Source organism: Myotis lucifugus, unplaced genomic scaffold, assembly GCF_000147115.1.
Source record: "Myotis lucifugus unplaced genomic scaffold, Myoluc2.0 scaffold_148, whole genome shotgun sequence".
NCBI classification, from domain to species: Eukaryota; Metazoa; Chordata; class Mammalia; order Chiroptera; family Vespertilionidae; genus Myotis; species Myotis lucifugus.
In genome coordinates, this window is record NW_005871196.1 from 2445403 (window position 1) to 2459867 (window position 14465).

General features: G+C 39.8%; 1 protein-coding gene across 3 annotated transcripts in view; it reads left to right on the forward strand.

The window, feature by feature from the left end:
• The window catches only part of PPP2R2A (protein phosphatase 2 regulatory subunit Balpha), a 99496-nt gene that overhangs the window by 38723 nt on the left and 46308 nt on the right, over positions 1–14465 (forward strand). The window contains exon 2 of one of the 3 annotated variants that reach the window (XM_006095023.3): positions 3520–3658. The exons of the other annotated variants lie outside the window; for them this stretch is intronic. Coding sequence (XP_006095085.1) covers positions 3643–3658 — 16 coding nt within the window. The 5' untranslated portion in view covers positions 3520–3642. The remainder of the gene's footprint in view (positions 1–3519; positions 3659–14465) is intronic. 3 annotated transcript variants of the gene reach the window in all.

The window sequence follows — 14465 nt, forward strand, 5'->3', positions numbered from 1 at the left end:
AAAAAATATATATTTTATTGATTTTTTTACAGAGAGGAAGAGAGAGGGAATAGAGAGTTAGAAACATCGATGAGAGAGAAACATCGATCAGCTGCTTCCTGAACACCCCCTACTGGGGATGTGCGCGCAACCAAGGTACATGCCCTTGACCAGAATCAAACCTGGGACCCTTCAGTCCACAGGCCAACGCTCTATCCACTGAGCTAAACCGGTCAGGGCTTCAGTGGCTTCTTACATTCATATAACAAATCCACAGTTCTTCCACCATGGCCTACAAGGCTGTATGTGGTCTGGCCTCTGCTGAATGTTCTGTCTCCTCTACCACCTTGTTCTGCATTAGTCTTACCAAGTTTAGCAGATTCATTTCAACTTAGGTCTTCTCCTAGGAATACTTTTCCTTTATAAGTTTGGATGACTTATTCCCTGCTCATTTTGGTTCTTGCCCAAGTCACTTCAGAGAGGATGTCTCTGACCACCATATCTGAAGTACTACCCCCTACCACCAACATTACTCCCTGTTTTCTTATTGGTCTTTATATTTTTACTAGAGGTCTAGTGCATGAAAATTCGTGCACAGGGGGCGGGAAGGGACACAGAATCCCACAGCCTGGCCTGTACCCTCTCTGTCTGGGAGCCCTCAGGGGATGTCCAACTGACGGCTTAAGCCGCAGCCTGGCGTCCGTCTGCAGGAAGCGACCAGGCGGGTCCATCAGAGGATGGTGGCTGGCAATCGGGACGGTGGCTGGCGAGCGGCCAGCCCTGCACCCCACCCCCCATCATCGGTCCCTCCCTCTGCCCGCTGGCACATCCCTTGGCTGGTCTAGCACTGCCTGCTCACCCGGCCCTGCCCCCCGCCAACCAGTCTTTCTGCCATTCGGTCAATTTGCATACTAGTATTACGCTTTTATTATATAGGATAATACTTAGCACTACCTAATATTTATGATTCATTGTTGTAAAATGCCCCATCACTAGAATATAAGATCCATGAGGGCAGGGACTTTTTTAAAAATTTTATTTAGTCTTGTATCCCTAAAACCTAGAAATACTAGCATGATCTAGAGCAGTGATGGCGAACCTTTTGAGCTTGGCGTGTCAGCATTTTGAAAAACCCTAACTTAACTCTGGTGCCGCGTCACATATAGAAGTTTTTTGATATTTGCAACCATAGTAAAACAAAGACTTATATTTTTGATATTTATTTTATATATTTAAATGCCATTTAACAGAAAAATCAACCAAAAAAATGAGTTCACGTGTCACCTCTGACACGCGTGTCATAGGTTCGCCATCACTGATCTAGAGTGTCAGGGATGTAATAAATGGATTTGTTGAAGGAATGACTCTCTTGAATGAACAAAACAACAAAAATGTACAAGATTTATAAAAAATTAGAACAGTTTTTAGAATTAGAGAAATAAACTGTTCAAGTAAGTGGAGAAAAAAAACCCTTAAATGTTTAATTCTCTTTTTCAGTGAGATTCATGAAAGAAATTGCATCTTTGAAAATGGAATCATATGAAAATAATTTCAAATCATTTGAAAAAACATGATTACAATAGTTTAAAATGGGAACATGAATTGCAATGTAAATACCATTGAAAACAAGATAAGAAAATTATCATCTTGAGCAAACTAGGCTACAAGAACCAAGAGGAAAAGGATAAAAAAATGAAAAAGATGAACAAAAGGAATTTTCTTTCAATTTATTTTTCTGTAATAACTATATCATGTATTTCTATGGTTAAGAGTTTTGGTGAAAGCAGTCATGATACAATCTTTTGTATTTAGCCAATGGATATTGTTGGTTTTTTAAAATATATTTTTATTGATATCAGAGAGGAAGGGAGAGGGAGAGATAGAAACATCAATGATGAGAGAGAATCATTGATTGGCTGCCTCCTGCACACCCCCTACTGGGGATTGAGTCCATAATCCAGGCATGTGCCCTTGACCGGAATCGAACCCAGGACCCTTGAGTCTACAGGCCAACGCTCTATCCACTGAGCCAAACCGGGTAGGGCTGGATATTGGGGGTTTTTTGTAACCTGAAATTATACCTGCCATTTAGATGATGTTAAATAATACTTAATGTAAGGTAAATATTTATTTACCAATGGTATCAAGTACCAGCATGAGGACCTGGATGTTATTATTACTTTCATCTTTAGAGCTCCACACCATATCAATTATCGTCTTACTTTATATACTTCATAAGTGTATTTTCAAATTTGTACACTTTGTTCTCTTTTGCCTTTATGCTTTTATTTCTCCCTCTGTTAAATGGATATATTAATACAACCAACTTTATAGGTTTCTTGTGAGGATTATATATCTTCCATACTGTAAATGCATTTTAAATGTTGGCTAATGATGATAATATTGTTACTGTACTTTATTGTATTAGATCACTATCATTGTGTACCAGGATTTCTAGAGTAGCTCATATTGGTCTCCATACTTCCCCCTGCTTACCCATCTTCCAGTTCCCAATCCTCTTCACTTGACACTGAGTAATCTAAGAGCATATCTAATTGGATTGCTCATATTTAAAACTCCCTAATGGACTCCATTTTGCTATTGGGATCAAGTTGATGAAATTTCTGTAACATACCTTAAAGAACTCTAGCCTCTTTCTCTTAATATTCTGCCCCCTTTTACCCAGTTAATAGGTGAGCTGGAGGAATCCTATCAGAAAACAAACTTGAATTGGGTGTGAATCTGTCAAGACAAACAGACAGTGAAGTGCTTTCTGGTTCTTGAGCATGGCCCAAACAATCCTAGTTTATAATGATTTTAGGCAGATATTGTTAACCAGATAGCCATTCTTGCTACAAAATTTGCTTAATAACGCATGCATAGATGTGCATGAGCTTGTGCAGTACTATTTCTTTGTATAATCTCCATGAGAAATTGCAATATAAGGCAATTTAATGCGGTGATTTGCTTTGTGAAATTATGAGCCAATTAAAAATTGGTGAACATCTAACGAAGATGAACTTTAGTTTTAGAATGATTCATTTAAAGCTCCTCTTTTTAACATTATATATAACACTAGAGGCCCACTGCACGAAATTAGTGCAAGGGATGGGGGGGTCCCTCAGCCTGGCCTACACCCTCTTGTAATCTGGGACCCCTCAGGGGATGTTCAACTGCCAGTTTAGGCCCAATCCTGCAGGGAAGGCCCAATCTCGCAGGAATCCCTGCGGGATCGGGCCTAAACCGGCAGTCAGACATCCCTTTCGCAATCCAGGATTGCTGCCTCCTAACTGCCTGCCTGCCTGATCACCCCTAACCACTCACCTGCTGCCGGATGACCCCTACCTGCCTCTGCCTTGGCCCCTGCCACCGTGGCTTCATCCGGAATGACAGCCAGAAGGTCGTTCGGCTGTCGGGTCTAATTAGCATATTATGCTTTTATTATTATAGAAGATTAATACACCAAGGGTTGTTTGTTAAGATCACAACCTTTAGACTAAATGTATTAGCAACTATTTATCTTTCTGTTCTTTGTTGCAGGAGGGTATGGTTCCATTCCATTTTATCCATACATGATATCAGATTATCCGGGAACAAGTTAAAAAGAAGGGAGACTGGTTCCAGAACACATCTCTGGAAATTACTCTATGGACCCTGACTCTCATGGCAACATTACAATGTAGGTTCTGTATGAGCATCTATAGCCAGTGAGTGGTCTTTGCTGAGCTTATCACATAACATGTTCCCGTTCTGAGTCAGAGGTTCAGAAAAGGTTATAAAGGACCATTAGCACTTACTTCATTGTGGGAAATTATGGTATAATCGAGGTGATATTTTACTAATAGACATAGGGGTGCAGATTCCTCTCCTGACCAATCTGGCTTCAACCCGAGGCCTTTTTGGTGTCTATAAAAAAGGCATCTGTAACACTCTGTTATTAGTTTGGGCTTTAGCTTCAGGTTGCAGTGATCTAAGTTGGAGCATGTGGAGAACTTGTTATCTAGGCTAGATTGACTTGAATAGCCTAGAAACAAGTGAGGTTAAATGCTTGTTTCTACTTTGCAACAAGGCCCAAACCCTAGCCAGTGTCATCTGCTTATCAATGCATCTAACCATGTGCCTCATATAAGGCTCATATCTTTGTATTTATTTATGTTTAGCAACTCCATCAGGTATTTAAAGATGAGGAAACTGAGCCTTTAAGGGACTGAGTTACTTCCTCAGAGTCATATGTAGACAGGTGAAGTGGAGGTTTGGCAGTCTGATTTGTCTTCATTTCCTGTACAACTTCCCTACAGATGTGGCCCCAAAAATGTGCTACAGGTGTGTACGGTAATGATCCCTCTGTCCTTGGCGGTGGGTGCCTGAATGGGAGTTTAACTTGACTAGAGTTTCTAGGCAAACATGAACCAGCCTCATCTTAGCATTATACTAGTGAGCCATACAAATCTCTACCTTCCCTATGTGCGCCCTGATATGGGGAAGGCAGAGATTCATTGGCCTGCTACCCTGAAAGTACCAAGAGTCAGCAAGAGGGAGCATTTGCCTCCAAATGCCTACAGCTATCCTCTTTTCAGGATACAGTAATATACCTAATCAATGCCAAGTGGGAAAGAGAATGAATGTTTGAAAAGTCACAGGAGTCTGGAAGGGAGAGAAGAAATAGTTGGGGCCTTCTTCACTGCTGAGGAGCAATAAATTCCTAAAGGGATGGCACACATTTAACTTACTCTTCACAGTGCCCTAATAAAATGTTCTTAAATTTTAAATATACCACCTTTGTAGGAGGAGTCCTGATCTTTGGGAAAAGTAACAAGAACTCTGAGCTCCCTCTAGAGGTCAACAGTGATAAAAGAGCATTATAGTTATCTATAGGGAAATAACTATACTTAAGTCTGCCCTACTCCTTTCACAAGAAACTAACATTTTATAGATGCTTTTTTCAGGAAAGTATTTTCTTATATTGGGGAGTAATTAGTTACCTTGGAGAAGAAATTTGGCTTGATCATATTCTAATTAGTTATGTTGAGCCAATCCTGAAGTTTGCCATATAGAATATATATTGAACTAATAAAGGAGAAAAGATCATGAAAATTGATCATGTCCAAACAAAATAGCATGCTTCTTAATGGGAGCCCTGAATCTGAAACAAACTAGATTAAAATGAGAATTTCTGTGCTATGGTGTGCCAGAATGTTTTGACAGCAGTCCTTGCCTTTAACAGAGATAAAGGTGATCAGTATACCTGCAATGTTCTCACCCTCACCTCCCCAACATCTGAAAGAAAAGCACAGTGAATACCAGAAGATTCATATGAAATCCAACTTGCAGGGATATGGAAAAACTTCTAAGAAAGCTAACACATAAAGTTTCTTAACTTTTAAGTACCCTAGTTTACCAAGTGAGAAATTATTCCAGGACAGAAATCTTAGTCGCCGTCAGATTGCTTCTCTTCAGAACTCACTGAGAGAGTTCAATTCTTAAAAATTTAGTATATAACTATAAAATGAAAGAAATAATTTAATATGTGGTAATATTGAGAATATATGAAAGTTACATGTTTTTAAAAAGTTCCAGAAGTCTCAAGAAACAGAAGGATGGGAGCATGTCAAAGGAACCCAAGAATCAATCTGAAAAAGCTCTCAATAGCCAAATCTGGAACAATTTGAGCAACACATTAAGTTACATTTGTGTTTGAAATAAATGTCCGTGAGTTTATACTGATAAATGATTGGACAAATAAAAAGGGGAGGGGGAGATAAATTTCCCATACAGAAAATCTCCAAAGTTATGTAGATACTCGGGGTGGGGGGGGGGGGCTTAATACTCTCCCTACCCCCATCCCTTGAATGTGGGCTGTACTTAGTGACTTCCTTCCAGGATACCTTCTGTGGGAGCAGGTAACGTTACAGTTTTTCCACATTCTGGCAAACTGTACCTTGGCCAGATTGTCAGTAAGTCATATTGATAGATTGTAGCCTTGATATGATGTGATAAGAATGACATTTCACCTTGATCTTCCTACCACTAAGTCATAATTATAGTGTGGTCATGAGAAAAACACCTGACAATAACATTGAGAGACATATCACAAAGTACCTGACCAAGTACTCTTCAGAACTGTCAAGATCATCAAAAACAAGAAAAGTCTGAGGAACTCTCACAGACTAGAGCAGTGGTTCTCAACCTTCCTAATGCCGCAACCCTTTAATACAGTTCCTTATGTTGTGGTGACCCCCAGCCATAAAATTATTTTCGTTGCTACTTCATAACTGTAATTTTGCTACTGTTATGAATCGTAATGTAAATATCTGATATGCAGGATGTATTTTCATTGTTACAAATTGAACATAATTAAAGCATAGTGATTAATCACAAAAACAATATGTAATTATATATGTGTTTTCTGATGGTCTTAGGCGACCCCTGTGAAAGGGTCGTTCGACCCCCAAAGGGGCTGTGACCCACAGGTTGAGAACCGTTGGACTAGAGGAAACTAAAGAGACATGATGACTACATGGACTGTGGGATTCCTGGATGGATCCTGAAACTGAACAAGGACACTAGGGGGAAAACTAGTGGAATCTGAATAAAGTGTGGAGTTGAGTTAATAATAATATTCTATTGTTTGTTCCTTGATCATGATAAATGTACCATAGAAATGTAAGATGTAAACAATAGAAGAAACTAGGGAAGTATACGGCACTTTCTGTAATATCTTTGGAACTCTGAAAGTCTAAAATGCTAAAATAAATTTACAGAAAACAGATTCTTCTCAGCTCTTTTATATAAGTTTTGTTCAGTGATGTTTGAAAAATGGGGAGTTTTTCTTAGATGTATATACATTATCACTTGCAATTAAGTAGTTTCTGACTTCTATATATAAAGGATGGGCAAGATCCCATCTCGTAAACATGAAAATCTCCAGTACCGTGGTTTAGGGCTGTAACAGTGGTGTGACAAGCTGAGCAGAAAATACCATGCTTCACTGTCTCAGTTCTATTCTGATCTCATAATTGATTGGCTTGTAACTTACTGAAAGTATCTTGCATTAAATCACTATTTTTATGAATTCCAGGTTTAAAAGAAGTAAATCTGAGACTCATTTTTGTCAGGGTGTGATCTCTAGCTGAGATTCATGGTCATGGGTAGAGTTACACAACATTAGCAATAAATTTTCATTTCAGGTCCTCGGTTTTCCATGTTGGAAGTTTTCTAATAAAAGCATGTTGTTTTCCCCCAGTTGTTAACTGTTTTTTTTCCTCCCCCAGTAGTTTGGAGTTTATTTAAATACCTGAACATATGTTGTATATGCTCTATGAAAGAGAAATTCTCTGAAGAGAGAGATTGCCTTAATTTATGTTTCTTTGCAAATGAGATATTTGAAGTTCATAAAATTAATTGACTTACTAGTACTCTTGGTCAAATTATTACTTAAATAGAGTTGAGACTACATCTCCAGTTACCACATTGTTGCACTTGCTGATGGTTAATGAAGAGCCAACCAAGGCTTGTAGAAAAAGGGGTAAAAAGGGAGAAGGATTTCAGGGAAAATTAGAGCAAAATGTGAAAGGAATATTGGCAGAATTAGAACATTTGATGTTTCTCTTATATTCTCTAACACTTTAGACCAGTGGTCGGCAAACTGCGGCCCCTTGAGTGTGGCTCTTCCACAAAATACCACATGTGGGCACGCACGTACAGTGTGATTGAAACTTCGTGGCCACACTCAAGGGGCCAAAGAGCCACATGTGGCTTGTGAGCCGCAGTTTGTCGACCACTGCTTTAGATAATTTAAAGACATTAGTGAGCATCTTTATATCTTAATTATTTTTTTGGATTATTTCAGCGGGATCACTTCTGGAACTGACAAAGTTCCAAGGGAATGACTACTTTGTGGCTTTTTATATAAATTATGAAATTCTTTTCCAAAGTAGTATATCTACAATGTAGTCAAATATCAGTCTTTTGAACAATTTGTATTTTTCCTGTAGCTTATGAGATAGATCTCAAGAGTTCTGTCTTCTTTTTTTTTTTTTTAAATATATTTTATTGATTTTTCACAGAGAGGAAGGGAGAGAGATAGAGAGAGTTAGAAACATCGATGAGAGAGAAACATCGATCAGCTGCCTCCTGCACATCCCCCACTGGGGATGTGCCCGCAATTGACCGGAATCGAACCCCGGGACCTCTCAGTCCGCAGGCTGACACTCTATCCACTGAGCCAAACCGGTTTCGGCAAATATCAGTCTTTTAAACAATTTGTATTTTTCCTGTAGCTTATGAGATAGAAAATAGTGTTATATTAAATTTGATTTGGCTATTTCCTTACATTTTACCAGTATTCTTTTGTGAATTGTCTTCCTGTGTTCTATGAACTGTGTTTAGAAATACAAGTATTTTTCCTACTTGTCTTCAGTTATTGTGTAAAAATTGCATTTTAAAAAATTGCATCTATAGACATTATCCTTCTGGTGTATTACTACTGTTACAGAAATGTATGAATTTAACCCCCCCCCCCCTTTTCTTGCCTCTTTAATGGCCAACATATAGAAGGGCTGAAAGAATTGGGAAAAGAGGAAAGGTGGTATTATAGGCAAGGTAGACAATACACCTAACTAAACAAGGCATGAGGGTGAGCGTAAGTATTTATATGGTAGGTGTAAAACATTTAACCTTCCTAGAGAATTTGGTGAATGCTATAGTACTAGAAAATAATATTGGGGGAGATTGAATGCCAGGATTGCCCAAAATCTTATGGTATTCCTTAGGGCAGTGGTTCTCAACCTTCTGGCTTTTTAAATACAGTTCCTCATGTTGTGATCCAACCATAAAATTATTTTCGTTGCTACTTCATAACTGTAATGTTGCTACTGTTATGAATCATAATGTAAATAATCTGATATGCAGGATGGTCTTAGGCGACCCCTGTGAAAGGGTCGTTCGACCACCTAAGGGGTCGCGACCCACAGGTTGAGAACCACTGCCTTAGGGGAAGGCATTGCATAACCAGTAAGTAAAACATCAAATTAGGATTTGAAATGTCTGGGATGAGATTCCAGTGTCTGGATTTTGTTGTTTTCTTATAGTATAATTTACATACATTGAACTTTGTCCTTTTTAGCATAGTTCTTCAAGCTTTGATTAAAAAAAAACAAAAAACAAAAGCAGTCATATAGTGATTACCACATTCAAGATAAAAAGTTCCATCACTCTAAAAAGTTCCCTGTTCCTTTCATTGAAGTCCACCTCTGTCCCACCTTTAGCCCCTAGCAACCACTGATCTGTCCCTTTTCCAGAATGTCAGATAAATGGAATCATATAGTATGTAGCCTTTTGAATTTGGCTGCTTTTACTTAGTATAATGCATTTTGAGTTTTATCCATGTTATTGCTTGTATCGGTAGTTCTTTTTATCGCTGAGTGATGTTTCATTATATGGTTATACCACTTTTTGTTTAGTCCTCAGTTGAGGATTGCTTGTGTTGTGTCTAGTTTTTGGCAGTTATAAATAAAGTGCTATGAACATTTGTGTTCAGATTTTTGTGTGGACATAAGTTTTCATTTGACTTGGGTAAATATCTAGTAATGAGATTTTGGGATCACATGGTGTTTGTTTTAACTATATAAGAAATTTCCAAACTTTTTTTTTCCTCCCTAAAGTGGGTGTGCCTCGTTACAGTCATACCAGCTTATGTGAGGAGTTCCCATTGCTCAATATTATCAGTACTAGGGACTGTCATTTTTTTAAAAACTTTGTCATTTGAATGGTGTGTAGTGGTATCTTGTTACTTTCTTTACCTTGTAGAAATTCATTTATTGCCAGTTTTCATGTTACTATCATGCTAATGATATTAAGCTTATGTTACTTGGTCTCCCTGTCTAAATTCTAATTTCATGATGCTTCAATGTTATACAAATACAATCAAACACACTTTGTAACTTTTGTTTTAAACTCATTGATATAAGGTAGACAACATTTTTTCTCAATACAAATGTGTTATTTTTGTACTGAGCATGTGAAATACACATGGAAAACGTTTGGAAGGATATGTCTATATATATAAAAGCCCAAGCGACCGTTACAACAGAATGACCGGTCAACCAGGCACTATGACACACACTGACCACCAGAGGGGCAGACACTCAATACAGGAGCTGCCCCCTGGTTGTCAGTGCACTCCAATAGCAGGAGCACCACTCAGCCAGAAGCCAGGCTCACGGCTGGTGAGGCTGGTGAGCATTGCAGCGGCAGCATGAGCCTCTCCTGCCTCTGCAGCAGCGCTACTGAGTGGCAGCGGCAGGTGCAGCAGGGCCTGGATGAGTGGGAGCGGTGCCGGCCCAGCTCGGGCTCCTCCTTGGCTGCCTGCCGCTTACCGCACTGCTACATCCCTCATACCCCATTAGCCTGCAGTTACAATCTTCAGAGAACAGTTGAAGTGCGGACCCTCAGAGTAACCAGGGCGAGCCTGATATCGTCGCCAGGCTCCTGAAACTCAGCCTTGGGCATCAAGATCAAATCTCATCCCTTACCGATTGCCCCAGAGTTACAGAGGAAGGCAGCAATATAACAGTGGCCACAAGGTGGCGACTGACAATCAGGGTAAGAGTCAAGAGAGATGGATCTGAAGGGTGAGGGTGTGGGCAACAGAGAACCCCCAACCCCCAAGATCCCTAATTTTATATTGTTCACCTTGGAGTGTCTCTTATCTGGCTCTGAGCAGTGGAAAGCGTCCAGCACGATCTAAGGCATCCACTGGGGACCTCCCGGCTGGCAAGGTGCGACCCTGGCCATAGAAAGGATATTTGGAAATACTTTTTCAGGAAGCTGCAGGGAGGAGGACAGATGCCCCACATGACTTCCCGGCAGCTCACAGAGACCTGGAAACTCCCTGGGCACGCGGGTGCAGGCTCCCAATTTCCTTTCAATGTGCATGAATCCGTGCACTGGGCCACTAGTACTAAAATAACCATAGTTCTCTCAGAAGTGGGGTTCACTTGCAAGATAATCTTTTTTTACAAAGTACTTTACTTGTAGAATTTTTAAAAGTAAAATTAATTTTAATTATTCCTTTAATCTGGGATTGATTTTATAGTATATTTTGCAGTTTACATGAGTTTGCTAAAATTCTTCATTTATTTATGGTTATGTTATCTCTTGGTGGTATTTCAAGTTTTTTATTTCAATTTTTATAAGTTGGTTAGCTTATAGTGATCATTGTATCTTTTTTACAAAACAATGCTATTTTAAATATTACATAGTTTCCTATAAATCTTTTTAAGGTTTTTTAAAAATTTTATTTTATTGCTTAAAGTATTACAAAGAGTATTACATATGTCTCCTTTTTTTTTTCTCTCCCCTTGACCTTCCCCTGGCCTCCCCTACCCCCCCAGTGTCTTTTTTAAGGTATTTTTATTGCAATACTGATTTTTTTCTTTGCCCTTAAGATTACCAAGTGGTTGACTAGAACCAATAGTTATTATTCTTAAGCTAATTTTATTGTGGATAGAGAATGTGATTTTTAAATTATCAGTTACATTTTTCAAGTATCCCATCTCCATCCCAAATAGCCCTTTCCCTGCCTTTTTTATTTTTTATTTTTGTCAGGCATGGAGAAGGATATGTCAGTCTTCTATTATAATGATGACTAGAGGCCCGATGCATGAAATTTGTGCAAGGGGCTCGGCCCTTGCAGCCCCGGCTTCATCCAGAAGAATGTCCAGTCTAATTAGCATATTATGCTTTTATTATTACAGATTTTTGTCAACTCCTCTCTTCCTAGTAAAAATCTTTGAGCATATTTATGAATTTTGTATCTTTACCTTACTTTTTATTATTACATATAAAATAAACTCTTGTCCTATTAAATTCATTTTGACTTAATTTTGCCAATGATTTGGACCAAGCATGCTAGCTATTTGGCAGTTTGCAGGACAATCTTGAGGAAAGAAAAAAATTGTCCCTGATCTGCATGACTCAGAATATTCTCCCAAATCACAGTAGTGAAAAAAAACTTATTTTATCTTCTAAGCCTAAAACTCAATTTTTTTTTGGTTAGGTTTGTTTTGTTTTGTTTTGCATGAGTTTAATGTGCAAACTTAAGTTTACTGTGTGTAAATCAAGGGAAGATTGTGCTGTGAAATACTGAAATTTTACAAAGAATTTTTCATTATTTTGCAGTCACATCACCAGTGCAAGGCTTATTGATGTTTTTGAATTGCCACTTGATTTGATTATTGTACTTACAGTGCCATTATGCTTGAGTACTTACATACTGCTTATTTTTTCAAATATTCCCCACCTTTTTTCATGGTACTGCAGTGACACATATGTTAGAACACCTGATACTATCCTGCAAGTCAAGTTATTTTTCTTTTTACACCCCTTTGCTTCTTTTTAAAAAATTATTCCATTACTGAGCCTTCACAGTTATTGATCTTGGCTACTGCACTGCCTCATCTATTAATCCCATCCATTGTATCTTTTTTAATTTAGTTTTATTTTTCAATTACAGTTTACATACATTATAATATAGTTTCAAGTGTACAGCCCAGTAATTAGAAATTACATAATTTACTAAGTGATCATCCCACTAAATCTCATAACCATCTAACACCATACATAGTTATTATAATACTAGAGGCCTGGGGCATGAAAATTTGTACACATGGGTCCCTCAGCCTGGCCTGCACGCTCTCATAGTCCGGGACCTCTTGGGGGGTGTCCACCTGCTGGCTTAGGCCAGCTACCCGGGGGGTTGGGCCTAAGTTGGCAGTCAGACATCTCTCTGGCAGCCCAGGAGCCCTTGGGGGATGTCTGACTGACAGCTTGAGCGGGCCTAAGCCGCAGTCGGACATCCTTAGTGCTGACGAGGAGGCAGGAGAGGCTCCCGCCACTGCCACTGTGCTCGCAGCCGTCAGCCTGGCTTGTGGCTGAGCGGAGCTTCCCTTGTGAGAGCACACTGACCAGCAGGGGGTAGCTCCTGCGTTGAGCGTCTGCCCCGTGGTGGTCAGTGTGTGCCAAAGCGACAGGTTGTTCCAGTCGGTCCACCGTTGGGGTCAATTTGCATATTACCCGTTTATTATATAGGATGGTGGTCAGTGCTTGCCATAGCAACAGGTTGTTCCAGTCGTTCCATCATTAGGGTCAATTTGCATATTCCCTTTTATTATATAGGGTAGAGGCCTGGTGCACGGGTGGGGGCTGGCTGATTTGCCCTGAAGGGTGTCCCGGATCAGGGTGGGGGTCCCTGCTGGGGTGCCTGGCCAGCCTGGGTGAGGGGCTGATGGCTGTTTGCAGCTGGTCACACCGCCTTCAGGGTGGGGGTCCCCACTGGGGTGCCTGGCCAACCTGGTTGAGGGGCTGATGGCTGTTTTCAGGCTGGTCACACCCCCTTCAGGGTGGGTGTCCCCACTGGGGTGCCTGGCCAGTCTGGGTGAGGGGCTGAGGGCCATTTTCAGGCTGGCCAAGCCCGTTGGCGACGGAAGCTCCCAGCCTCTCCTTTTTTTCTTTTTTTTTATTCTGGGATTTATTTACCTTCTATAATTGAAACTTGTTGCCTTCAGTGGAGCTGAGAGCTGGCTCCTGCTCGCTCCAGCTCCATGGCCACGGCTGGCTGAAAGCAGATATCTGGGGTTTATTTACCTTCTATAATTGCAACTTTGTTGCTTTTGAGTGGAGCTAAGAGCCATCGGCAGGCTGGCTTCCTCCATCACTGGAGCAAGCAAGCCTCCTGCTCGCTTCAGCTCCGTGGCTGCCGGCCGCCATCTTGGTTGGGTTAATTTGCATACAGTTGCTCTGATTGGCTGGTGGGCGTGGTTTAAGGCATAGCAAAGGTTACGGTCAATTTGCATGTTTGTCTTTTATTAGATTAGATTGACTATATTCCCTATGCTGTACTTTACTTCCCTATGACTATTCTGTAACAACCAATTTGTACTTAATCCCTTTACCCTTTATACCCATTCCTTCAACCACCCTCCCCTCTGGCAACCATTAAAATGTTCTCAATATCTGTGAGTCTCTTTATGTTCTGCTTGTTCCTTTGTTTTTAAGATTCAATTGTTAATAGATATATATTTATTGCCATTTTCTTGTTCATATTTTTTTTTCCCTTTTCATTAAGAAGACTAACATTTCATATAATACTGATTTGGTGATGACGAACTCCTTTAACTTTTTCTTCTCTGGGAAGCTCTTTATCTGTCCTTAACGATAAATAATAGCTTTGCTGGGTAGAGTACTAATCTTGGTTGTAGGTCCTTGCTTTTCATCACTTTGAATATTTCTTGCCAATCCCTCTGGCCTGCAAAGTTTCTGTTGAGAAATCAGTTGACAGTCTAATGGGAGCTCCCTTGTATGTAACTAACTGCTTTTCTCTTGCTACTTTAAGATTCTCTCTGTCTTTAACCTTTGACATTTTAATTATGATGTGTTGGCCTCTTTGTGTTTATCTTTGGATTTAAAATTATTATTATTATTTTTTT